The sequence below is a fragment of the Kogia breviceps genome, chromosome 19, assembly GCF_026419965.1.
Source record: "Kogia breviceps isolate mKogBre1 chromosome 19, mKogBre1 haplotype 1, whole genome shotgun sequence".
Taxonomy (NCBI): domain Eukaryota; kingdom Metazoa; phylum Chordata; class Mammalia; order Artiodactyla; family Physeteridae; genus Kogia; species Kogia breviceps.
Window position 1 is genome coordinate 708,524 of NC_081328.1, and position 25,787 is coordinate 734,310.

The window sequence follows — 25,787 nt, forward strand, 5'->3', positions numbered from 1 at the left end:
GCCGCCGCCCCTCTGCTCCTCTGGGCCCCTCGGGGCCGTGGCTGGCTCGCAGCGTGCCATTCGCCTGTGACTCGCCGGGCGCTGCTCCTCGGGGCCTTCCTGGGCCTTTCTGGCCCGGGGTCAGTTGGAAGAGCTCTCGTTCTGCGTGTGGCGGCGCCGAGGCCTGTGAGCGGGCCTGGAGTGTCCTCTAAACCCGGCAGGTCGGTTGGGGACAGGCTACCTCAGCCGCCCGGCCAGCCCGAGCACCCGCGAGAGCTCCCCGTGGTTCCCAGGCCCTCCCGCTGCCCCGGCTGCCCACGCTCGCTCGCTCTCCCGCTGCTCCCTCGGCCGCGCCGCTGCTGGCCCTGCAGGCTGCCTGGGGACAGCTGTGTCCCTGGAGAGACTCCGCGGGAGCTGAGAGCGCCGCAGGCCCTGGCTTCACAGGGAGCCGGTCCCCGGGAGTTCTGCCTTCCTGAGGAAGAAGCCCTGAGAGCCACCTGTACTGTGCGCCTCCGGGGCCTCAGGATGGGGGCCGGTTCCCCCCACTTCCTCATGGAGTTAGACTTTCTTAGGCTTCCGGGCACAGCGGCCCTTCGCTGGCTGCCCTGGACTCCGCTGCTCATCCCGATGCAAGGACAGCCCTCCGTGCGAGGCGATCTCGGGGTGCCTGCCTGGGCATCTCTGAGAGGACAGGCCTCTGGCCGGAGACTCGCGGGCAGCCCCCGAGGGCGTGTCCCCCACGCGGCTGCTCGCGACCCCTCACTGGTCGCGCTCCTCAGTGATCACCTCGGGTTTTTGCTTCTTGAATTCTTTGGGTAATTTTGATTTACCATGATTTGATTTTTACAAGCGGTCCTTTTCTGTTTATTCATTCTCCAGCCTTATTTTCTTTCAGGTCTTGCCCCTCTCCACCTCCTCCTGCTGTGTCGCTGTGTGACGTTACTCGCCCCTCCTCCGCCTGCTTCGCTCCCATCTCAGCTCCGTCTCCAGCCGTAGATGGCCTGACGATGCCGCCCGCCCTTTCACACGAAATCAACTTGCTTTGTTTTTTATTTGGGTTTTGATTCTTTTTACTGTTGGCAGAAACAATGTTAATTCGTGGGTCTTTTTCTTGCTAAATTTTGGATGCCCTGGGGTGGGGCCCGCGTCAGATCTGCTGAGGAACGTGATGAGGGGGCCGCGCCCTCCGAGGTGCTGGCTGCCTTCTGATCCGCGTGGCTCGGCAGAGGGTGCCGAGCGCTGGGCGTGTGACTGCAGAGCACGACAGAGCGTGTGGGGGCTGGGAGGCCGCGGGCGAGGAAGCGTCTGGCGGAAGGGAAGGGCCTTGCCCGTGAGCTGCCGGCAGCCCCCCAAAAGGCCCGCCTCAGCGGAGGTGGGAGAGGGAGCAGGGGTGTCCGAGGCGAGCTGGCTGAGCGAGCGGTGTGTGCTGCCGGGGCCCTGCGCGAGGGCAGCCCGGAGGCTGGGGTGAGCCAGGCGTGGGGTGTTGGCTGCGGGAGCCCCTCCGAGACTCCAGACCACGTCTCCTCGGGCTCTGGGGGACCCTGTCTCCCCCTCAGCCGCCTCATGCTCTCTCTTTCAGGAGGTCCCAGGTAATAGAGAAATTTGAGGCCTTGGACATCGAGAAGGCAGAGCACATGGAGACCAACGTGTCAGCCGGGCCCTCGCAGTCAAGCGACACTCGCCAGGGCCGGAGCGAGAAGAGGGCCTTCCCCCGGAAGCGGGTGAGCGTTTGGGCTCCGGGGCGGCAGCGAGGCTGAGCGGGGTGGCGGGGGCAAGGTCAGCACACGGCCCCCACGCCACCCGAAGCCCCACTCACACCTGGACGCTCTTCTACCCGGCCTCCCGCTCGCATCTCCTGCTTGTCTCTTGGGTCTCTCATCTCCTTCCCCATTGAGTGGACGTCTTGAGGGTGAGGCCTGTCTTCTGCGTCTTCCTCTCAGAGCTCCGTCTGTCTCTGCTGAAAGCTGCTCTCGTGAGCTTTTTTTTGGTCCCAGGTCATAACCAGAGCCAGTCTCTTCCTCTCTGAGGCAGTCGGGCCGCGAGTCTGAATACTTTCCTTCCTCTCTCTTTCGGGCGGTGGCCACAGCCCCAGTTTCTCTCCACGCAGTCCCCAAGGTGGATTCCGCTGCTGAAACCCACCTCTCCTGGGCCCCCCGCCTCTCGTGGCCCCCGTGAGTCTGCCCTCGTCTTCCTCCTGTTCTCTCTGGGCTCAGAGGGGCCCTAGTGCTCACTGCGCAGAGCCCGGCATCTTCCCTCTGTGACCGCACGAGGCCGGGGGAGGACGGGGGCCAGGAGAGCCACGTGGCTGGTGCATCCGCAAGAAAAGGCTGCGCTCTCACCAGGGCGGCTCAGCCCCGGCCGCGGGCAGCTGGAGGCGTGGGACTAGGAGTCTGGGCGCAGGTCCTGTCCGCACGGGCAGAGGTGCTGAGGGAGCCCAGACGGCAGAGCGCCCCTTCCTCGTCCGGAACATGGCCCTGCAGCCCGGCCCTCCCGCGGCTCCGGCTGCCCAGGGGCTGGCCGGTGCTGACAGGGCTGCTCTCTGCCACAGGACCTCCCCAGCGAAGCTCCTCTCCCGGACGCCTCGGCCTCCCCCCTGTCTCCACACCGAAGAGCCAAGTCACTGGACAGGAGGTCCACGGAGCCCTCCCTGACGGTGAGCCCGGGCGCCCGCGCTCCGAGGCCTGGAGATGCCGCACCTGCTGCTTCTGTCCCCTGGGCTCTTTGCTGCCGCTGCCTGTGCCTCCGCGCTGGCGGCCCTCTGTGCACGGGCCCTCGCGTCCGTGCGTGGGAAGCAGGTGCCGTGTTTCTGCCCCTTCTCTGGGCCGCGTGGGCATCCTGAGGTCTGAGGTCCCCAGCGGAGGAGGCCATCTGGCCAGAGCTGCCGAATTCTGGCTCCGGGGAATCAGGGCCACAGGACGAACCTCCGTTCTTCTTGTTTTGGGTATTTGTTTCTGTGACATTTTGTAGTCGGGAGCCCCCCTCTTGCTGGGCACTTGTCTTGTTTGTGGGGTCACCATGGAGGGAGCCCAGCCTTTGCTCCAGGGCATGGGATCCGTGGCCATCGGGTGCAGGTACGGAGTGGTCAGGCGGGTCGAGCGGGACCGTCGCTCCCTCGGGGAGCCCCGAGTGGCAGGCCAGCGTCCCAGCAGTGAAGACAGCTGCTCGTGTGGGCCCTTCTCTGCTTTGTCCTCAGCCTTCCGAGGAGCCCGGGGCCGCTGCCGCCCCTCCCAGGCGTGGGGCCTCCAGCGGCAGCCTGACTTGGAGCCGTGGGGCCAGGGCAGAGGCTTTCTTGCCTGGAGTCTGGGTTTCGCTTGCGGGTTTGGAGCAGATGCTCCAGGACACGTGTGGCTGATGGGTGTCCCGCTACGTGGCATGTGTTCTCTTGAACCCTCCTTGGGTCCTTGGAATATAAAACGATGTCACAGCCCCGTTCTGGTTGTGATGGCTGTAGAAGAGCACGTGGGCCGAGGGGAGCAGTGGGCCACGTCTCTTTCCACACTGGCCTTGCCCGCGCCCCGATGTGTGTGTGACACGAGCCAAGCCCAGGGGGCTGCCTGCCTGCGGCCCCCAAGGTGCTCTCAGGCTGCTCCTCAGGCTCTGGCATACAGGTGCCAGAGGGAACAGCAGGGACAGCGCCCTGTTCAGTGCCTGCGGTCCTGGTTCTGCTTCTTGTAGGGAAACGGAGACTGAGACTCAGACTCATCTCGGCAGGTCAGCGGCCTGAGGGTCCTGGCAGGCTTGCCGCTGCGTCTTGCTTCACACCGGGCGTGGCCTCTGCTCTCAGTCTTCCTGTGGCCTCTGTGAGAACTTCTCAGCTCTCCTTTCAGCCATCGCTGCACATCCTCCCTCCGTGCAAAATGCCGGGCGGCTCTGTCCGGGCCGTTCTGTGCCTCCGGGCGGCCCTGCGGGTGCAGCAGCCGGGCAGCCCCACTGTGCCGCTCCCGGGGTGAGGGGCCCGCGCCTGCTCCCCGGGCCCGGCCTCGCCCTCCTCGAAGACGCGCAGCCCCTGCCAGGGCAAGGGGCCGCTCCTCTGGCAGCTGGATAAGCCCCTTTCCGGGGCCCCCTCATCGGGGAGAGACACCTGCCTTGTCGGTCCCCCTTTACCCAGAACCGGGACACTGTTGCTTTCCTCTCAACTGTTCCTTTTCCTTCCTTTCTTAGCCCGACTTGCTGAACTTCAAGAAAGGCTGGCTGACCAGGCAATATGAGGATGGCCAGGTGAGTGGCCAGAGCTGCCGTGGTCCCTGAGGCGCCGGGGAGCAGGCGGGAGGGGCCGCCTGCCCTCTGCGTTACCTGTGCCCAGTGAGGTGCCCCAGGACCCCGGCTGTGGGGCGCCTCAGAGCGGGAAGTGTGGGAGCTGAGTCTTGGTTTCCCTTCTCTTCCAGTGGAAGAAGCACTGGTTTGTCCTTGCTGACCAAAGCCTGAGGTTCTACAGGGACTCAGTGGCTGAGGAGGTGAGAGTCTCAGCTCCGTTGCTCGGTAGAGATGGGGGAGGTCCAGGTGGCACTGCTGTTCCTGGGCCAGAGTCCCCTGCGGGCGGACGGGTGGCCCAGTCCAGATCTGCAGAGGAGTCTGACGTTCCCGGGGCTGGTTCCTGCTGCCAAGTGGGCTCTCCAGACCCTGCTTTCGGCACCCGGGTACGGGGGTTTCAGTGGCTTTTCTTGTCTCTATTCTTTGAAGAATACTGAAAGACGTCCTGTTTTAAAACTCAGGATGAGCAGTTTTGTTCTTTCTATACGGAGATTTTGTGGTGAATTGAGTCTTTAAAGAACTGAACTAAATCTTGTCCCTTGTTTTTTGGACAAGGATGGATGTGGCAGGTAAACTTGGCCAGCCTGGTTGAGAGTCCTGATTCCACGGTCGAACACCAAACAGAAGGGGCTCTTTTTTTCTTCACCTACAAAAAAATCATCTATTTTGAGCAATTTGGCAGTCTGTTTCTGCACCTTTTCCCTTGTATTCCACTCCAGAAATACTCCCACATGTGAAGAAAGAGATGTGTTCCATGTTAGTGGTTCCTGCACTTCTGTAACAGCAGGAGATCTGAAAGAACCTAAATGTCTAACACTAGGGGCGGGTTATATACCCTGACACTAAGTTCTGTCTGGACTGCAGCGGAAAGACGTTAGTGACGCAAGGGCAGATGTAGAGCAGTGTGGGTGGTGGGCCTCTGGGGGAGCCTCAAGTCAGGGGCCACAGGAGCATGGGTGTTTGGCTGTTCTCAGAGTGTGGTCTGCGGACCCCTGGAGACCTGTTCAACAAAAATCGTGTCATAAAACTATGATGCCATTTACTTTTTCCCTTGTGCTGGCCTTTGCCCTGATGGGCGCCTCAGCCTGGCCAGGCTGCAGGAGCAGGTGGCTGGCCACCGGGCATCCTTCACTGCCACACACGGTGACGTTACAGAAAGGGCCTTCACAGAAGAGGAAAGGTACTGATTTTGTTAAGTCTCAAACCCTGAACGCCCACCACTTCAGTAATATTCTGTGACGTGAGGTGGGAGGCTGGCCGAGGTTGCTTCTGCTGCTTGTCGAGGCGCGACGGCCGTGCCGTGGGGAGCACTCGCCTGCTGTCTGCGCCGCCTGCGCCGCCGGCCGCCTCTCCTCGCGGCCCACCGTCTCTGCCGAACGTACGACGCACAAGTGCTCGCTCGGCTTGGGTGTTCGGCAGACGTTTTCTTACAAATGAACCAAGTGAGTCTCTTCCTTCAAGGAAAACGACTGACAGAATTGTTACCAGTGATTCGGTTTGAGCTTCCGAGCAAAACTGGAACTTTGGAAAACTTGTGTTCACCGTCGCTAACTTGACAGTCTCCCCCAAGCTTGCAGACTCTCCTGACTGAACAGGTGCTGATAGTAACAAATGAAGTGTTTGCTCCTCTACAAGGAAACGTCAGTATCTGGGGGCTCTTCCAGAGGACGAGACAGCGTCACCAGATCATGTGTGGGTGAAAGACCCCCTCAAGGAGCAGGGTAGAACCATGGGTTCTAATGCAGCAGAGGACAGAAAGCATCTCCTTCGCAGTTCACCTTCAAGAAACTACCACTTGTCGAAGGAGAACAGCCACAACTGTCTTTTTGAAAAGACTGTTAAAATTCACTTCCGTTTTCCAACCCCGTATCTTGTGTGAGGTCAGACCGTCTTCATATGCTTCAACCAAAACATGTCAACAGACAGACTTGAGTGCAGAGACGGGTGTGAGAACCCAGCTGTCCTCGGAAGTTAAGCATTAAAGAGAGTTGCAAAAATCTCTTGCTGTTTTTTTAAGATGATACTTTTTATTAAAAAATGAAATGGGTTTGTGTACTTATATGCATACTTTTTTTTTCAATTTTTTCCTAATTTCTAATATAGCAAATATCATCAGTAGATACAACCCACATAAACAAAAGCTCTTTGGCACCCTCAATTTTTACGAGTGTAAAGGAGGTTTGAGAACCACGGGCATGGGATGTCTTTGACAGGATGTGTGCAAAACCGGTGGCGTGGATGCTTCTAGGTGGTGTGGGGTAGGCAGCGCCCTGCCTGTGAGTGTATGTACAGCTCAGGGGGCACGGGCCTTTACTTTCTAAATCTCAATTTTCTCTGCAGGCGGCCGACCTGGATGGGGAGATCGACTTGTCCACATGTTACGATGTCACGGAGTACCCAGTGCAGAGGAACTATGGCTTCCAGATCCACGTGAGCCCGGTGGGGTTTGCAGGCAGGCTGAGTGCGAGGGTGGGGCCGTGGGCCTGGCCGGCTGGCGCCTCACCCTGTCCCTTCCTCTGTCCTGGAGCTCCTCACCCCACCCCAAGTCCGTGGTCTCAGCAAAAATTAAGACGTTAGCATCTTTCTCTCAAGGCTGTCTAAAAGCCTTTTTTTTTTTTTTTTTTTTTTTTTTTAACCAAAGTTTCTTTTCTTTTTCTTCCATTTTTTAAACGCTGGAGTTCGGGCCATTTGGAAGGATGTGGGATGTGGGATGTGGGAAGTTAGAGTGAAAGTGTTGAGTTCTTAACTCTCAGGGTGCTGGGGTTTTATGCACTTGCTCTGTCCTTCATTCATCCACTTACCCACTCACCGGAGTCCTTTCTCCCCACAATCTTGTGAAGGACTCCAGCGAGCAAGGCATTGCCCCGTCCTCAAAAAAATAATCTGATGGGACAGATGAAACAGTCCTCGCTGGCCCTTTCATCAAAGCTCGGGGTTCAGAGGCTGCTCAGAGGTAGCCGGGCTCGTGGTGAGGGCACCGGCTCCCGTGTCTGCCCTCACTCCGATGCCACCTGGAAGTCTGAGGGTGCCCCAGACCACCCTCACATTTGGTAATTTGCCAGAAGGACTCACAGAACACAGGAAAACACCGTACTTAGGACTGTAGATTTATCTTAGCAGAGGGATACAGGTTGGTACCAGCCCAAGGAAGCAACGCGTGGCGGACTGGACTGAACAGGAGGGCCCTAAACAAAGCTCTCGTGTCCTTGGGGACGTGTTTTCTTCTTGGCGCTGACGTGTAATGACACACGGAGCTTCCAACGTGGGAAGCTCGCCCAAGCTTCAGGCCTGGTGCCAGGCCCAAGCCTCTGTGTCCAGAGTTTTTACAGAGGCTTCAGAACTGATCAGCTGAACTGTTGCCCACAGGGTCAAATGCAAGTGCCAGCCCCCTCTCCCCCAGAGCCTGGCTGACGTCACACGGCCAGAGCCCCAGCCCTTCACTCCATGGCTGGTCTTCGTGGTCTGGCCAGCCCCACTGTGCATCACCACGGCACAGGGCAAAGGCCAGACCTCTCTTTGGGGAAAGCTAATTCCTCCCGCGTGAGAGGCTTAGGTGTGCGATAGGAACCAAGTGGCCTGACAGCTGTCACACTGGGGCTCCCCGGCTGGGACTCTTGCAGCGTCGCCTGCTGACATTTGGGCCCAGAGACTCAGCTGTATCATCTCTGGATTCAGCCTAGATGCAGCATGTGGCAATGACTAATATTAACCAAACTCAGAAGAGTGAGTTCAGATCTGAAGGCCAGTAATTCATTAAAAGGAAAAATCCAGCCCCCAGTCCACCAGGCTGCACGGCATCTGTAGGGGGCACCGAGTCATAGCTGGAGGGGCGCCGATCTGAAGGCCAGTGCAGCCCCGCCGTGATGCCCTTCTGCCCCTCGTCCCTTTAGGGGGAACAGACATGCTTAGTGAGCCAGACCTCTAGCCTCCTGCACGCGGACAGATTTGGGGACGGTGCCAAGTTCTGGCGTTGTGGGCTGCACGCTGAGCCCCCCACCCCACCTCCCCATCTTTTTTAAAAAAATTTATTTTTGGTTGTGTTGTTGCGCACGGACTTTCTCTAGTTGCAGCGAGCGGGCTTCTCATGGCAGTGGCTCTTCTTGTTACGGAGCACAGGCTCTAGGCGTGTGGGCTTCAGTAGTTGTGGCTCGCGGGCCCTAGAACACAGGCTCAGTAGTTATGGCGCACGGGCTTAGTTGCTCCGCGGCATGTGGGATCTTCCCGGACCAGGGCTTGAACCCGTGTCCCCTGCATTGGCAGGCGGATTCCTCACCACTGTGCCACCAGGGAAGCCCCTCACTTCCCCATCTTGAAGGGCAGGCTTCTCTGAGCAGGGCCTCCTGGGGGTATGAGTCCACTCCCATCACTGAGCAGGTTACATCATCATGTTCTAGGGTCACTTAATGTGCGGTGAGGCGGTGATCTGGGACTCTCCTGGACACAGATGGGGCATTTCTGAGTCACCTGTGCTCCCTGGCTGATGTCGTCCACCAGCCTGACCCCTCGTCACTTTACCCTGGGTGGGGGGCAGTGAGCTTAAGTTTCGGGGCTTTCTCATGAGCCCCGTGGACTGGGAGTTCTAAGTCGGGAGAGATGGCGCCCAGCACGGGAAGGCGGCTTCCTGGAGGGACTCGGCCTGGGTCAGTAGGGAGCTTTAGGATCTCGAGGGGCAAAGCTGTCCCTGGCCTGGCTACCAGACCTGGTGGCACCTGCCAGGGGACTGAGTTTAGAAGCTGGTGGGGTGGCATGGGGGAGCCCTGAGTGCTGAGTTGAGAGTCAGCCTTGCCCCGAGTTGTGGAAAGCGCTGGAATGTGGAGGCAGCTGAGTGTGAGACGCCATCTGGTGGGGCAGCAGGGGCGGGAGGCCAGGTGTCTAGCAAGTGCGGGGTGCCCGGGAGAGGGAGGGGCAGGGTCAAGGGCTGGAGACCCAGAGCGTGGCGAGCTGTGTGCGGGAGATGGCGGAGCCTGCAGGGTCCTGGCCCGTGGTACATTTGAGGCCGCGATGGGCCCTCTGCGACTGGTAGATAAGCAGCCAGCGTGTGGGCCTGGGGCCCGGAGAGAACTCGTGGCAGGTGAGGGCTGAGGTTGTGGGAGAAGGTGGCCGAGGTCACACTCCATAAACGGCACACCGGGAGCAGGAGGCGACCGAGGGGCCAGCACTTCGGAGAGCCCAGAGGCCACGCCCCCACTGTCGGCCTGCGTTGGGGGGAAGCGGAGGGAGAGAGGAGTGGAGACATGGGTGGCGGGCTGTCGTCTAGACGGGGCATCAGGCGGGGTCTGGGGTGGGCTGAGGTCACGCCGTGCTGTGCTGTGCTCTGCAGTGCCCTGATGCTCTCTTGGTTTTGGCCCCTGGCCGTGCCAGCTCCTGTCCCAACCCGTCTTGCTAACGGTGTCTCCCCATCAGCTGTTTTGCTGACGTCTCGTGGGTGCGTTTATGAGTAGCCTGAGCAGCTTGAGGAGTCCTGACCCCTCACTTCAGTAAGACAGGAGCCCGTGGGCCCAGAGGCAGGGGAGTGGACTCTGTGCAGCCGCACCCGCAGCTCCACCCCTCCTCAGCTCTGCTGGAGCCGCATGGGCCGCTCAGGGCCACAGGGACTGTGTCTCCAGGCCACTCGTCACCCGCTGCCCGTGCCGCCCCCTCCTGTGATGTCCGTCGTCTTGATTGGCATCCCACCAACTCACCCAAGTTGGGGGGGGGTGTCCAGGGATTGTCCTCCTTGAGGTGCCCCCGCCCCAAGCCTGTCAGCGCTGCGCTGTGCATGCCACCTCTCTGAAGCCCCTCTCATCCCCGGAACGGCCAGCCGGCTGCCCAGCAGGTCTCCCTGCCCCTCCTCAGCCCAACAGACATGGGCCCCGTCGGGCCCCAGCCACCGCTGAGCCTCGTGCCTGCCACTCCTGTCCCCGGTCACCCTGTGAGCCTGCTGTGCGGGCTTGCACGCCGCAGGCCCACTCCCTCCGCCTGGGTCATGCACCCCTTCCTCGCCCACCTGCCCACCTCCCAGCCCCGCCGCGCCCCGGCCCCTTCCCGTTGCTCCCGCTCGCATGCTCCCCTTCCTTCCAGTCTGCGAGCTCCTTAAAGAGCAGGGAGCGTCGGTGAAGGCCTGCTGGGTCCCCCGGGGAGCGGACGCCCGGGTTAGCCACTGCCACGACAGTGCTGGCGGCTTTGCTCTCTCCTTTGCCCTCCAGCTCTGTACATCCCGAGTGGGGCACATACCGCACTCCTGGGACGGCCACCTGGCCACCGGCCTCCCTGCGGGGCCTTCTTCAGGGGTGGGGAGGTGCCGGTCACCGCTAACTCCTCGTCTTCTGTACCGTAGACACAGGAGGGCGCCTTCACCCTCTCTGCTATGACGTCTGGAATCCGGCGGAATTGGATCCAGACCATCATGAAGCACGTCCACCCGATCTCTGCCCCAGACGTGACAAGGTGAGCCGGTAGGGTGCCCGAGGGGGCCCAGCACAGCCTTCCCCCCATCCTTCGGTCCGCTGCCCACTCACTCTCCACTTGGCCTCCTGGGTTTTCTGCCTCGGGTTACCCTTCCCCCTCAGGCCTGGCCGGCGGGAGAAGCTCCCCAGGGCCTGGGCCCCGAGCCATGGCTGGGGGAGGGCGGCTCCGGATGCCGCGTTCACAGGCCACCTTAGCGCTGCCTTTTCTTGATTCTTCTGCCTCACTCCTCAGTCCTTTGGATTTCTGTGCAGCTGTGACAAAGCTCTCTCTGCAACTCTTGGTGCTGGAGGCCAAAGTTGGGAGGCTGTTCCCTGTGTCAACATCCATGCTTCATAACCTCGTGATTTGCCCCACGCCTTCCTCCTCCTGCCCTGATGGTTAGAAACCTGAAGTTTTCATTTTACAAAAAGCAGAGAAGCTCCCTGTGTGTGTCTGGTGCTGTGACGTCGAGAACCCTGCCGCCCTCACCCTCATGGCTTCGGCGCCTTCGCCGGTTCTGAGAGCCTCTTGCTTGCGGTTTTCGGTCCTGTCATTTAAATGCTTCTTGAGTGACTCTCTTGTGTTGAAGGCTGTGCCCAGGGGGGCGACCCTGGTGCCCACGGAGCGCTCCTTGGCCTCGGGCAGCCTCACACCTTGGTCAAGTCCTGGCCTCCTGGCTAGTAACCTGCACCTCTTTGAACAAGGAGTCAGGAAGGGACCCTAAATGGAGGACTCTTCTCTCTAGTCCTTCCGTCCTGTGTCGTCTGTTCGATTGTTTGTTCATTCCTTCATTTATTGCACAAACAGAATACCTGGTTGTTCCTGAGTCTCTACGACCAGAGCTCTTTCCGGGCACTTCGAGGAGGCTGCGTGCGGTGGGTCGGGGCCCGGCTGGGGTTCGTCAGCCTTGGGGTGTCGCAGGTGTGTGGCTCTGGCCTCAGAAAGGGCAGGAAGGACGCACTCAGGCAACACATGGCTTGGGAGAGGCACCTCCCCTCCGTGTTGGAGCCGCAGCCCATGGGGACAGCGTCCTCCTGACGAGCAGCGTACCCCAGGGTCAGCTGCCTCACAGCCGGGATGCTTGCCTCACCCAGTTGGTTGCGTGTGGGCTTTTATACTTTGAGGAAAAGGTGGATTTTTTTAGTTGCAACAAGGCCACGTCCCAGGAAAGTTATTGGAAACGGGTACAGACGTCAGAAGTGTGTGTTTGAGCTGCACGCTGTGGCCCCCCAAGTCTGGTGGGGAGTCGCAGGGGCTTCCTCTCCTGGGGGTAGTGGCGGGTCCGGCTTGTTGTGTCATCCTAATGGCTTATGCATTCGGAGGCCTGGGCCAGCTCTCAGTTCAGTGGCGTTGTTGAAAAGGTCCGTTCTGGAGAAACTCTGTGCAAGCGTGTGGTCTTGACTTGGAAGCTCCCAGGGCCGCCTCCCGGGACAGGGAGGATGCCTCTTCTGCAGGCTCCCTTCTCTTTGGCCACCATTTAAACACAGGTGCTCCCTGGAGCCCGCAAGGCCCAGCCCTCGCCGTGCTGGGGGGCTTCCCACCCTGTTCTGAGGGCTTGGGCGGGACCACGGGCCACTCAGCTCAGACCAGGGTCGCAGGCTCTTGTCCTTGGAGCCCGGAGACCTCTGCCTCGGACGGCCACGACCGGTGCCCTACAAGCACCCTGCCTGGGGACCTCCGCTGTGGGGGCAAGGTGGGGGGAGGCGCATCCAGCTGCTGGGCAGGCGGAGGTGCCCTCAGGTGTCCTGCTTCCTGCTCCCCTCTGCCCCCGGTGGGCCGCCAAGTCCTCTCAAGTCCTGTCCAGTGAGCCCCTGCCTGGTGCCGGCTCGTGGGCGCCACCTGGGCCACCGAGCTCACTGGCCCACGGGCGGTCCCAGGGCCATCACTCTGATCCGTCTGTCATGCCAGCCACCCAGAGTGGTTTTTTAAAACACAGACCTGACCGTGTTACTTACCTGCTTATTAAAAACCCATGAGCCTTTCGAGGGAAGCGGTTGTTGGTCTCGCTTGTTCCGTCACCGCCGGCCCAGTGCCCACGTGCCCTGGGGGTGTACCTCCCACGTGGCCTTGTGTGCGTGTGGCCGTGCCCGGCGCAGCCTGACGGGTCTCTCGGTCCCCCAGTATCATCCTGCGAGAAACCTCTGGGCCGTTGTCTGTGGCTCCTTTTCTGCCGTCACCACTCAGTGCCACTTGGGGTTCCCTCCACAGACGTGTCAGTGGGTGAAGGCAGTGTCTCCCCTTTCCCTGCGGGAGCCACAGCCGCATAGAAAATAAAAAAGGCGTGTGGTGACAGCAGGGAGCTGGGCCCTGTCGCCGGGAGCCCCGCCTGACCAGCCGTCTCCCCCGCCCCAGCTCGCTGCCGCAGGGCAAAGACCGGAGCAGCTCCCCCTCGGAGACGAGGCTGCGGGAGAAGCAGGACGGGGAGCCCGGGGAGCCAGACCCCGAGCAGAAGCGGAGCCGGGCCCGTGAGCGCCGGCGGGAGGGCCGCTCCAAGACCTTCGACTGGGCCGAGTTCCGCCCCATCCAGCAGGCCCTGGCCCAGGAGAGAGCCGGCGCCCCGGGGCCTGCCACCCCACGGCCCGAGGTGGAGCCCGGCGAGCTGGAGAGGGAGCGTGCGCGGCGGCGGGAGGAACGGCGCAAGCGCTTTGGGGCGGTGGACGCGGCCGACGGGCCCAGCCTCGACGACACGGCCCTGCGCATGGAGGTCGACCGGGGCCCGGGGCCGCCCGTGACCACCGACCTCAGGACCCAGAACGTGCACGTGGAGATCGAGCAGCGGTGGCATCAGGTGGAGACCACCCCTCTCCGGGAGGAGAAGCAAGTGCCCATCGCCCCCCTGCACTTGTCCTCCTCCGAGGATGGAAGCGACCGACTGTCCACTCCCGAGCTGACCTCTGTGCTGGAGAAGGAGGTAATGGCCGGGCGGCGCAAGCGGGGCAGCTCCGTGCAGCCACCTTCCCCGGCGGGCCTAACCCGTCCCAGGGGCTGGCAGGCCCTCAGGCAGGCAGGCAGACACGCGACAGCCCCCCTCCCCCTCCCGGCTGAGTGCAGTGCAGGCCTGAGGCATGCTGGGGCGGGGCGGTGGCAGGGAGGGCACCGGGCCCTTCCGGAGACCAGAGGAGCGGCGCTGACACCGAGAGCCAGAGGTGCCAGAGATGAGGCGGGTGGGCTGCGGGCCAGGTGGGGCCCCGTCTGCCCTGCTCCCGCCACGCACTAGAGGCTTGGGGCAGAAGAGGCACGTGAACAGAGTTAGCTTTCCGTCTGGACTAGGCAGCCCTGCGACCCTCAGTGGGACCGGACGGGTGCAGGGCAGGCAGCAGGAGGCGGGGCTGATTCTAGGTATTGGGGGACAGGACGGGCCTGCTGCTGAGGCTGGCACGAGCCTCCTCCAGATGCGGAGGTGGGTGAGCGGTCCCTGCACTTGTACCGTGACATTGCCCTTCATGAGGAAGTACCCAGAAGTCAAACCTGTGAAAGCTGGGCCGTGGATCTGTGAGTCTGAACAGAGGTGCCACGGCCAAGGAGGTGGAGTTACACCTGCCTTTCAGGGGTCCTCAAGGGTGCGATTCAAGTGTGCGCTCGACTTCAGTGGCTATAACTAAATCACAGACTGGCCACTTTGGCCTGCCTTCATTTCTCATCCTCTTCTTATTTGGTTAGATTCACGGGGCTGATGTTTACCACTAGCATCAACACTTGGATTTTTTTCCATTTTCTACGCCTGTTTATACAGTAATAGAGGCAGGATGCGGAAAAGTAACAGTTCAAACTCACGTTGCTCTAAACAGCCCAAACGGGCCTGCGAGTCAACAGGCCACACGCTGGACCCTGAGTTTCAGACGGCAAGGTCTCAGAGCCAAAGGCCGCATGCCAGTCAGCACAGTCTGCTGCACACCCAGCTCCCTGCTTACCACGGCCCAGAGCTGGGGGCATGTAGGTAGCATTCTGGAAAGGGGCAGGTGGGTGACGGCTGGATTCACAGCCATTGACAGCAGGAGTGTGAAGCAGCTCAGTTCTTGAGGAGCCCTTCTCACAAACAGAATTTTATATGAAATCCATCACATCCAACTGGTCAAACAGGTTTTCCCCAGAAGCCAGGGTAGAGCCTGGCGTGAGGCCTGCCCTGGGGCAGCACGGGCGTGCTCGGCCACGCTGAGGACACCCAAAGGACCCAGTGGGCAGTCTGCCCCTCTGACAGGGGCACGAAGTCCTCATTTCCTGGTGGGGTCTACACCTGGTGGATCCTCAAGCAGGTGTGGAGCTTATGTGGGTGCCCAGGTCGATTCACAGCTTGAGCTGGAACCTTGGGTGAAGACCCGAGGAGCACACCCACCCAGGTGTGGCTGCCTGCAAGGCCTTCGGAGGCACCACCGAGCTCCAGCCCAGCGGGAATCGGGCGCACCACCGAGCGCCTGTGCTGCTGCTCCTGTTACCGCCATTTTGCTTAAAAACGTGTGTCTTTTTGCCAACAGTTGGAGCAGAGCCAGAAGGAGGCCTCAGACCTTCTAGAGCAGAACCGGCTGCTGCAGGACCAGCTGAGGGTGGCTCTGGGCCGGGAGCAGAGCGCCCGGGAGGGCTATGTGCTGCAGGTAGGGCTGAGAGGCCGCCACAGCCCTCCAGGCGCCCTCGGGCTTCAGTGTGCAGGACCCAGGCAGGCTAGGAGCGTGCAAAACCGAGCGCCAGGCCTCTGGGCTCCTGTGCCACTGGAGCGGGCTCCCTGGGCAGTGGGCTGCCTGGGTCTCCTCCTTGTGCAGCAAGGTGGAGGCTCTGCCTGAGCCCTCTACGTCGAAGGGTTTTTTTTAGATGTTTTCCAAAGAGTCCAACATATATTTATTATCAATATCACATGTTTGCATGTTTCTAACTTTTTTCACAATGGCAGCATTAGTCCCATTTTACAAATTTAAGAACTTGAGTAACAGCCACATGCCTCTTTACGGCCAAACCCATGGCAGATCGAGAACTGGTTCCCTGCCCCTGACCGCGTCTGTACCACACCTACAGGGCAGCCTGGGACTGTCAACCACTAGCCTAGTGGCCCCACTTCTTACTTTCTGCCTAGGCTGAAGTTTGAGGGGGAAACATGGCCGCCCAGCCCTGAGCCAACCTGCCCAGTGGCGTGGAGGGGAGGGCGGGCGGGCAGCAGCCTGAGTCCTGAGCTGAGGGTCCAAACCTAGCGTCTTCCTGCAGAGGCCTCTGCGCCGGAGTGCCGCCCCGCTGGCGGCAGCACGCGTGCCACAGGGATCTTGCCAGGCAGGAGGCCGCCTGGACGGAGCAGGCCGGTGTGAGCCAACTCCTCTGCGGCGTTTCGGGCCCTGCTCTAGTCCTGGGGTAGAAAACAACACTCTCCTGCCCCCTCAGCCAGTGTGCGGTGGGGAGAGGTGACTGACAGAGGAGTGCCGCGGGGGGCGGCGGGGAAGCAAGACAGGGCCATGGGACAGAGAACTCGCGCTCTTGGCCAAAGCTGAAGGCACAGCATTCAAGTCAGGGGCCTGCACTGACCAGAACCTGGTGCCCCCGCCCCTGCAGCATCAGCCTCCTTGCCTGCGTAGACCTAGACTTCGTCCCCGAGGGCTCTCCTGACTCTCAAGGGCCCAGAATCTCTGCGATACGTTTTTGCATCAGCACTTCCAGACTGCAGCACTCTGGCTTCCTTGGTCCGAGTGCATCTTCTGGGCAGAGTCTGCCCTCCTGCCTCTCCCCATGCCCTTTTTGTGGCACGTTTCTTCTGCCTTCCTTTCCCCGCCCCCAGCTTTGGCCATGGCCCTGAGCACCCTGTGTCCCCTGGACCCCTCCTCCTTAGCCCTTCAACCATAGTTGTGGCCACGCCCAGTTCAGACTCTGAGGTACCGGAACCTGGTGACGGGGAGCACCCCTCTTTCCTGCATGTCTCACTCCGGGACTTTCTGAGTCATTTGTGCGGACCCCAAAGGCTGGGGAAGCATCTGTTTAAAACCCTGGTTGGGCCGCCATTCTACATGCACTCGTTTCACACCAGCTGGTAAAGATCCTGGCAGCAGAGTTTGAACATTACTACCCTGTCTGGTGTCTGACCTGGACGATTGCACGAGCCCACACTGAAGCCTGTCCGTCAGCTGACACGTTAACAGCTCCCCGCCAGGTCCAACCAAGGACAGTTTACTTTTAACCTCCCTACGTACTTTGAAAATTCTGATAATCAAGTCTGAATGAGCAAGGGGCTTTGGGGTTACGGGTGGCAAGGACCGGCAGCTGGGGCGGGGGGGGTGGGCTCCGCGCTGGTGGCCGGGAGGAGGAGCTGGCAGGGTGTAGACGCGGAGTGTCTAACTTACCGTAACTGAGTGTCACACCTGTGGCTTCCCCACCAGCACACCTGGAGGGGGCCCCAGGCAGGCCAGTTCTTAGGCTGAGCTGTTCTTGCTCCTTTTCACGTTCTTGTTTTTTCCTGCGTTAATTAGTGCTGTCTATTCTGCACGCCTTTTAGTTTGGGGAGTTCTGTTTCAATTGTGTCTTATTTTCTGCATGCTTCACTTTCTCATTTTGAATGCCACAGAGGTTTGTTTGTTTTGTTAACGCTCATATTTTACTCCATGGTTCGCGTTTTCCCCTTCGTTTTGTCTTCTTGCAGGTAGAGGTTAGTTCTTCCTGTTACTGTAGAGGACGGGCTCCACCTCCCACGGGAAAATGTTTCGGATGTCACCTCGCTGACATCCGCCAGCGGTGCCTCCCTTCCTTCTCCCCTGTCCTGGAAGGAAGTGGCATCGTCACGGGTCCTGCGCTTTGGTGGGGTTTGTGGTCCAGAGCTGTGTGAGCCTTTTGTTTTGCAGAACAAACAAACGGACGCTCTGCTCTGCTCCTGCCCCTCCCTCTTGCTGGAGTCTCTTGTCCCTCAGTCTTCATTTTGCTTATCAGTGTGCTCCATTATTCAGTTTTGTTTGGTTTATTTCTCCTAGAAGCTGTTCGGTTAGAGCTGTTTTGATGTTAATGTCCATGTTTTCTGTTTACCTGGAAGCAGCTACTTAGCAAAAAAAAAAAAAAAAGAGACGATCTGTTAGTTGTTTTTCTTTTTTTTTTTTAATGAAAAAAAAATTGTGCAGAGGATAAAAGGCAGACCCACCAAGGAGCCTTTCTGTGGTTGACCCTGGCCAGAGGTGTGACACTCAGAACTGGGAGGCCGAGTGTTACTAACCCGTATTTCATCGGTTTTTTTAAGACTGAAGTGGCCGCCTCCCCGTCCGGCGCCTGGCAGAGGCTCCACAGAGTCAACCAGGATCTGCACGGCGAGCTGGAGGCCCAGTGCCAGCGCCAGGAGCTCATCACGCGGCAGATCCAGGCCCTGAAGCGCAGCTACGGGGAGGCCAAGGACGCGATCCGGCACCACGAGGCCGAGATCCGGAGCCTCCAGGCGCGGCTTGGCAATGCCGCCGCCGAGCTCACCATCAAGGAGCAGGCGCTGGCCAAGCTCCAGGGCGAGCTGAAGCTGGAGAAGGACAAGGTCCGCGAGCAGCTGGAGCAGCGGCAGCGCAGCGAAGCCGCACTCAACGCCCAGCTGCACGCCAGCGAGCAGAAGCTCCAGAGCGCGGAGGCCCTGCTGCTGGGGAGGACGCGGGAGCTGCGGGAGCTGGAGAGGCAGCAGGCGCTGCAGCGGGACCGGCAGAACGAGGTGCAGCGGCTGCAGGAGCGCATCGCCGACCTCAGCCAGCAGCTCAGCGCCAGTGAGCGGGCCCAGAGGCTGATGGAGGAGAAGCTGCAGAGGAACTACGAGCTGCTGCTGGGGAGCTGTGAGCGGGAGAAGCAGGGGCTCCTGCAGAGCCTGAAGGAGGCGGAGGACAGGGCCAGCGCCTTCGAGGACCGGCTCCAGGACCACGAGCAGCAGATGGAGGCCCTGCAGAAGGAGAAGCTGAGCGCCAAGTCCGAGGGCGGCGAGGCGGTGCGCCGGCTGGAGGAGCAGCTGGAGATGAGGGAGGCCAGCATCCAGAAGCTGGCCGAGCACGTCCAGAGCCTCCGAGACGAGCGGGACCTGATCCGGCAGCGCTTCCAAGAGCTGATGGGCCGCGTCACCTTGTCCGGCGGGGACGTGGCCGCGCTTCGGGAGAAGCTGAAGGGCAGGGAGGCTGACTACCAAAGCCTGGAGCGCTCCTACAGGAGGGCGGCCAGCCAGCTCCAGGGCGTGCGCACGCGGCTCCACGAGAAGGAGGAGGAGCTGAGGCGCATCCGGGACGCGCACGAGAAGGCGCTGCACAGGAAGGAGCGGCATCTCCAGGATGCGCTGGTTAAGGTGACTGCCTTGGGGAGCAGCTTAGAGGAAACAGAAGCCAAGTTCCAGGCAAAGGAAGAGGTCGTAAGGCACTTTGCCAAGGAGTCCTCCGAGGAGGCCGAGGAGGAGGACGGCGTCGCACGTTCGGGCCCACAGCTCCAGGCTGCCGGCGCACCTCCGGGGGCCGCCCTGTGGGAGGAGCACAGGGACAGCAGCCCCAGGAGAGAAGAGAGCCCGGTGCCCCCAAGGTCGGAAGTGTCCGACAGGGAGGGGCACCTGCAGAGCACCTCAAAACCCGACCAGGGAGCACCCGGCCTTAAGAGGCAGAGAATCCGGTTCTCCACGATCCAGTGCCAGAAGTACACCCACCCTGACGGGTCTGAGAGGACCTGGACCAGCAGCACGTCCTCTGACACCAGTCAGGACCGCTCGCCCTCGGAGGAAAGCATGTCGTCGGAGGCCACCCCCAGCTCACTCCCAGCGACCAGCGACTCAGACGCCTATCTGTCCATCATCCGCTCCCTGGAGACCAAGCTCTACGTCACCGAGGAGAAGCTCAAAGACGTGACGGTGAAGCTGGAGAGCCAGCAGGGCCAGAGCCAGGAGGCCCTGCTCGCTCTGCACCAGCAGTGGGCTGCCACCGAGGCGCGGCTGCGCGAGCAGCTCCGTGCCAGCCTGCTCCAGGTCGCCGCGCTGGCCTCCCAGCTGGAGCAGGAGAGACGGGCGAGGGCGGAGGTGGTTGAGAACCACGTCGAGGAGCTCGGTGACTTCCAGGTGAAAAACAGCCAGGCCCTGGCTTGCCTGGAAAGCTGCCGAGAACAGCTGCGGTCTCTGCCGGCTGACGCAGGGGCGGGGCTCCTGGCCGTGGAGAGCTTGCTGGTCGGCGCCATCCAGGCCCTGTGTCACCAGCCGGCTCCCACAGGGGAGGCAGGTTTCTTGGAGGAAGAGAAAGCGCCCTCACGGCAGCCGCCACAGCCACCGGAGCTGAGCGAGCGGGAGCAGCTCCAGCTCCTTTCTGATCAGATAGCTCTGGGCGCCGCGCTGATAGACCAGATAGCAGACTCACTGAGAAACACCGCCTCAGATGCCTCGCACGTGCTCCTCGAGATCTCTCAGGCCGGAAAGTGGCCGCTGGAGTCCGAAAGTGCCGCGGCCTGTCCTGGGGCCCCAGTGGACGCCTGGGCCAAGAAGGTGCTGGTGGATGGAGAATTCTGGAGCCAGGTCGAGTCCCTGAGCCGGCACCTGGAGACGCTGGGTGGAGAGGCCGCCAGTGCCTCGGGAGGTGGGCGGCCAAGCGCCCCGCCAGCCCCGGTCCCTGCCCTGGCCGATGCCATGTGGGTCAGGGCGGAGCTCAGCCTTGCCGTGCATTCGGTGTGGGGGTCCCTCCACCGCAGGCTGCGGAGCATCCAGGAGACCCTCCAGGGGACACAGGCAGCCCTGCAGCAGCACAAGCGCATGCTGGGGGAGATCCTAGAGGCCTACCGGACACCCGACTTCGAGAGAGTGATGCTGCAGGTCTCGGAAACCCTCCAGCTTCCAGCAGGTGCCGCAGATGGTGTCCAGGTGTCCTGGACTGGGAGCCCGCCGGAAGAAGTACCGAGTCATCAGGACCCGGCTGGCTCGCAGGCTCTCTGTCCTTTGTCCAGCCAGAGCTCTGGGGCCTTGGTTGCTATTCAGGAAGAGCTCGCCCTGCAGCTTAAAGCTAAGGCCAGTCTCTTGGGAGAGATCTCTGCCACTTTAACCTCACTTCTGTCTGTGGAGGCGGTGCGAGACTGTCAGAAGCTTCTCCAGGCATCCCGGCATCTCTCCCGTAGCGCTTGTCTGGGAGGCCTCGGCCAGTATTCTTCCTTATTAGTTCAAGACGCGATTATTCAGGCTCAGGTGTGTTACACAGCCTGCAGGATCCGGCTGGAGTATGAAAAGGAGCTCCGGGGCTACAGGGAGTCCTGGTCGGGCAGAGGGGCCTCCAGTCAGGAGCACGAACAAGCTGTGGGGGCCCTGAGGGCGGAGTACGAGGAGCTTCTCCGCCAGCAGAAGAGCGAGTACCTGGAGGCGATCGCCATCGCCGAACGGGAGAACGCGGAGCTCAAGACCAAGGTCGCCCAGCTGGGCCAGCAGCAGAGGCGTCTGGAAGAGGGTCAGAGTGAGCGCCGCAGTGAGAGCCTGGCTGCCCCACGAGGGTGGCCTGAGGAGCGGACGGTCAGCTGCACGCGGGAGCGGCTGAGCCGGTCAGAGGGCGCGCCGCCGGCTGCACGCGGCAGGGTCCCGAGCCAGCTGGATGCCGTGGCCGGGGACAGGCAGGACCTGGAGAGGCAGCCTGCGGACCAGCTGCCGACCCTGGAGGACAAGTTCCAGCTCAAGATCCGGGAGCTGCAGGCCATCCATGAGGAGGAGCTGCGCGCCCTGCAGGAGCACTACTCTCAGGCGCTGCGGTGCCTGCACGAGACCCTGCACCACTGCCAGGGGCGGCCCCCCGCCACCCCACCAGCCCACGGACCCCCGTCCTCCAGCTGGCCAGCTGAGGGGGGCGCCGACTCGGCGATGGGGCTGAAGCAGCGCATCCAGGAGTTGGAGGCCCAGGTGGACGTCCTGCGGGAAGCACTGGAGCACAAGGACCTGGCGGGTGGCGCGGCCTCACTGCGGGAAGAGCGCCAGAGGGACTTTGAGAGCCTCAAGGTTTCGAAGCAGAGAGGTTGGGGGGCGTCCAGTGCAGGCGGAGCTGGGACGCGGCTCTCGGCTCCAAGTCACGGGACAGCAAAAGGGGCCGACGGGCTGGGCCTCCACGGCTGCGGTGGGGTCCCGGCAGGGCCTGGCGAGGCAGGGCGAGGGGAGCCCCGCGGCCCCCACCTCCAGGCTGTGCAGACCTGGGCCTGGGGAGGTCCCTCTCCTTCCAGCTGTCCCAGGAGAGCAGAGTTGGGCTTCCCAAAGGCTAGGATGCTTGTGGTGGGGTGTTGAGAGCCACTCCCTGCCCCAGTTCTGCAGGGACAGACGTCTGGTGGGAGCCCTGCGTGGGAACGGCTGCTCCTACAGGGAGCGTAACCTTATTTGCTCCGCAGGGCTTCTGAGACGTGACCTTCCCACCACACCCCCACCCCATTTCACACCCACCTTGGTAGACAGGATTCCCAGGCCCTGGCCCATCAAGGTGACGTTTCGGGCCCTGGGGCGTTGGGCTGTGTGGAGCCATCAGGGCAGCCTGGGCGCTGGGCCTCGTCCTCTCGGGCTTCTCGCCACCCCTTGAGCTGCATCCAGTAGACGCCAGCCTCCTCCCGTGCCCTCCGTCCCCAGCCCCGTCCTCCAGCTGTGAGCCAGCACTGCATCCAGTTCTGAGGGCGGCCCGGCGCTGCTGCGACAAGCAGGCGGGCCGTTAGTGCCTGCCAGGCCGTTTCCACTGCTCTTTTCCCAAGTCATTCCAAACCTTTTGAAGGCCCTTCTGGATCCCAAGGAAGCTTCAAGGGCTGTTGGAAAGTGCCGCACAGTCCCCGTGCGGCCAGCACGTGCCAGTACCGCGTTGAAAGTTACTTCCCGGCCACTTCCCACAACACCCGGCGAGTCTGCGCAGCAGGCAGCTTAGACGAGGCCCAGGGTGGCTCTCGGGCCCATCGGCACGAACCCGGGCGGGAGGAAAGCCCTGTGCTGACCCTGGGGGCAGGCTCTGCCCCGGCGGTGATGCAGGCTGGGGCTTGGATGCTCCCTGCCGTGGACAGCGTCCTCTGTCCTGTGCCTGTTCTCGTTGGGCCCTGTGAGACACGCAGAAATCACAACCAAACCGCTCTTTTGGGGCCCAGCTGACAGCTGTTACTTGCGCAGATTGTTGCCCAGGTCAGGGAGACTGGGGTCTTGGCCTGAGGGCCCCTCTTCTGATAGCTGAAGGCTGGTGCTTTTTCTCACGACTCTGCACGGTGGTTGCCGAGGAACTTTGATTGATCCCAGGGATTACTGGCTTAAAAATTAGATTAATCGTTTTTTGAAACACATAATACCCTCCAAGGAACAGCCAGTCTTTAAAGACACCTTAGTGTTTCTGTATTTTGACCCTTACTTTATTCTAAAGCCCTCAAGTCAAACTAAGACCTCGCAGCTATGTGTTAACCAAGAGTCCGCGTTGAACCACAGTGTGCGAGAGGGCAGCGCTAGGACCCTCCGGTGTCCCGGGGTGTGAGGGCAGTGAGAGGAGACAGCAGCTGCCAGGTGGAGCCCCTGCAAGAAGAAACGCCCAGTGAGTGGCAGACAGCACTTAAGACCACTTCCCCAGTGAAGCAAACCTGTCGCAGGGAAGTCCAGACTCTGACCGTGAGTTTGAAAAATAGTGACTGGAGAGTCTCAGAAGGGCCTCTCAAGTCCCCGTGGGGGCTGAGACAGAGGTGCCCACACACGGAGGCTGGATTTCTTGGTACCCTTTCTTGATCCATGTGCAAGTACGGGATTGGGAGGGGGATCCCACCCATACTTGGATTTGGAATTAACATGGCCACATTCTTTCAGTTTTCAAGGATCAGTGAAAGGCAGGATCCCTACTTTGAAACAGATCTTGCGAGGGATTTAGACAAGAAATGTGCCTCCACGCACAGGACAGCTGCACAGACCACCCCTCACACCCACCCCATCGACAAGACGAGCTGATAAGCTAGGCCTGGGTTACTACAGTGAGGGGGTGTGGGGTGGTCTGAGCCCTTCTTAGGTCATGCGTGTGTCCTTCTCCACAGCCACCGTCTAGGTCAAACACCAAGCCAGGCCGCAGCGAGGCACACGCAGGTTGGGAGAGCAGCTCTTCCGTCGTGGGCCTCGGTACACTTAGCAGAGGCACGCGCTAATCAGTGCCCCCCCTCCCCCCCCCCGCTTTGTAGTCCTTCCAAAGGAAAAGGAAAAGCCGTACACCCTAGCCTAGTTTCCTCAGTGGTGGATGCCCGAGAGGTTCAGTGGCCCGGTGAGGGTGGCCAGCTGGGCAGTGGCTGGGCCGGGCCCCCTGGCTCCGTGCACCGGGCTACCCTGCTACCCGTCACTCACAGGATGGCCTTGGCTCCCTGCAGCTGACGAAGACATTACTATTCGTGACTGTGCTTGGTGCCCCGTGTGTGGCGGTGCTGAGCGTGTCTGGCTGTGAAACTCAGACCAGACGCGGCCAGCCTCTGCCCGTTCACTCTGTCCTCCCCTCTCCTGTCGGTCCATAAAGGTCCAGGATTGGCTATTTTAAATTCCACTGCGGCCTTTTCCTGCCCACGATACCAACTCTGTCTACAGAGAAATGGGATTCACAACAACCACAGAAATCAGGCACCCTTTTCTAAATGCTCCAGGAGTATAAGACACGCAGGAGCAGAGTGAGTCTCCAGACAGCTGGCGCGGGCTCAGCTCGAGAGCGCGCCTTCTCTGCGCCAGGGGCCCGGAGGGCAGGGCTGGGGTCTGTTCAGTAAACGGCAGAAGAAAAGTCAGGAGAGCCTCTTGCGCCACTTGCAGGCCACGTGCGAGCGAGGGTTTGCAGCCATGGAAGAAACACACCAGAAGAAGATCGAAGACCTGCAGAGGCAGCACCAGCGGGAACTGGAGAAACTGCGGGAGGAGAAAGACCGCCTCCTGGCTGAGGAGACCGCGGCCACCATCTCAGGTGGGAGCCGCTAACCCCAGGGACGGGCGGCGGGGTCTTCCTGGGTTGAACGCACAGCGCTGAGCGGTGACTGGCCTTCTCACCGCCTTTCGGCTGAGATGGAAGCCTCGTTACCCACGAGAATTCTGTGACAGTTCTCTTGGGGGAGAGGCTGGTCTGAGGAGCCCTTTGAGGGCGCAAGAGCCCGGCGCCAGCACTCCTGCTTTCCGTGGCCGCCGGCACGCCTGGTGCTCGCGAGGGGCTGCCCTGGTCTCATCGGCCCATCTGCTGGCACTTCTCTGCCCGCGGACACCTCGGTCCGTCAGAGCCCAGAGCATCTGGACTGAGCCCTGGGCCGTTGGCCTGTGTCCCCTCCGTTCATGTAACTGTCCTGTGGTGCTTTTGATTTTGGCGCTAACGGAGCAGTTCTGGCCAGCCTGAAAGCCTGCTTGTCCTACAAACTCATACTTGGATTTAACATTGACATTTATTGAATCACTTTGGTTTTCTGTTAACATCAAGAAAAAAACAACACCTGCATCCCTTTCGTGGGGGAGTTCTCCGGGAATCCTCCTGGCCCAACTGCCAATGGGCTGGCGTTAGCAGCGGGGGGGACGCCCCGCCTTCCTGTCGGTCTCACCTCCCAAGCCCGTGGGTGCTGAGGGCCACGTCCTGTCCACAGCCATCGAAGCCATGAAGAATGCCCACCGCGAGGAGATGGAACGGGAGCTGGAGAAGAGCCAGCGGTCCCAGATCAGCAGTGTCAACGCGGACATCGAGGCCCTGCAGCGGCAGTACCTGTGAGTCAGCGGAGGTGGCCCTTGCGGGCCGGGCCGGAGGGCGGTCCTTCGGGGGCGGGGCGGCACCTTCCCTGTAAGAGCCACAGAGACTCGGGTCCCCACGGTGGCGCAGGTGGAGGCCCGTGGGCGCCGAGGCTGCTCAGAGCCTCCTTCCTGAGGGGCCCAGCACCATCTTGGGGGTCAGCGAGCCACCGCTCTCATGGCCCAAGTGGGCTCGTGTTACTGAGTCAAACACAAACCAGTCGCTAAAATGTAAAGAAGAAGACACGGCAGGGGAGAGTTTATAAATACTGTCGGATCTTCAGGGCCGACCTGAGGCTGCCCCAGACCCCTCCTGTCCGTCAGCTGCTGCTGCTTCAGGAGTTTGTGGGGAGGGGACGCGGTGTAGCGCACGACGCAGATGCTCTGTGGCTGTGCACGGCAGAAGTGGCCACGAGCCCTACGTTTTGAAGGAGTGCGTGCACCGGTGCTCTTTGCAAGAGGCAAGGGCGCGGGGAGCATTCACCAGCAC

At 61.1% G+C, this 25,787-nt stretch overlaps 1 protein-coding gene across 11 annotated transcripts in view; it reads left to right on the forward strand.

The window, feature by feature from the left end:
• The window catches only part of MPRIP (myosin phosphatase Rho interacting protein), a 135,275-nt gene that overhangs the window by 90,425 nt on the left and 19,063 nt on the right, over positions 1-25,787 (forward strand). For 7 of the 11 annotated variants that reach the window (XM_067021089.1, XM_059048856.2, XM_067021093.1 and 4 more), the window contains 11 exons: positions 1,559-1,700; positions 2,528-2,632; positions 4,141-4,197; positions 4,365-4,433; positions 6,571-6,660; positions 10,547-10,656; positions 13,009-13,567; positions 15,129-15,245; positions 17,849-21,568; positions 24,350-24,497; positions 25,159-25,276. In XM_067021089.1, the coding sequence (XP_066877190.1) occupies positions 1,559-1,700; positions 2,528-2,632; positions 4,141-4,197; positions 4,365-4,433; positions 6,571-6,660; positions 10,547-10,656; positions 13,009-13,567; positions 15,129-15,245; positions 17,849-21,568; positions 24,350-24,497; positions 25,159-25,276 (5,235 nt within the window). The remainder of the gene's footprint in view (positions 1-1,558; positions 1,701-2,527; positions 2,633-4,140; positions 4,198-4,364; positions 4,434-6,570; positions 6,661-10,546; positions 10,657-13,008; positions 13,568-15,128; positions 15,246-17,848; positions 21,569-24,349; positions 24,498-25,158; positions 25,277-25,787) is intronic. The other 4 variants (XM_059048863.2, XM_067021095.1, XM_067021094.1 and 1 more) reach the window with 2 other exon arrangements.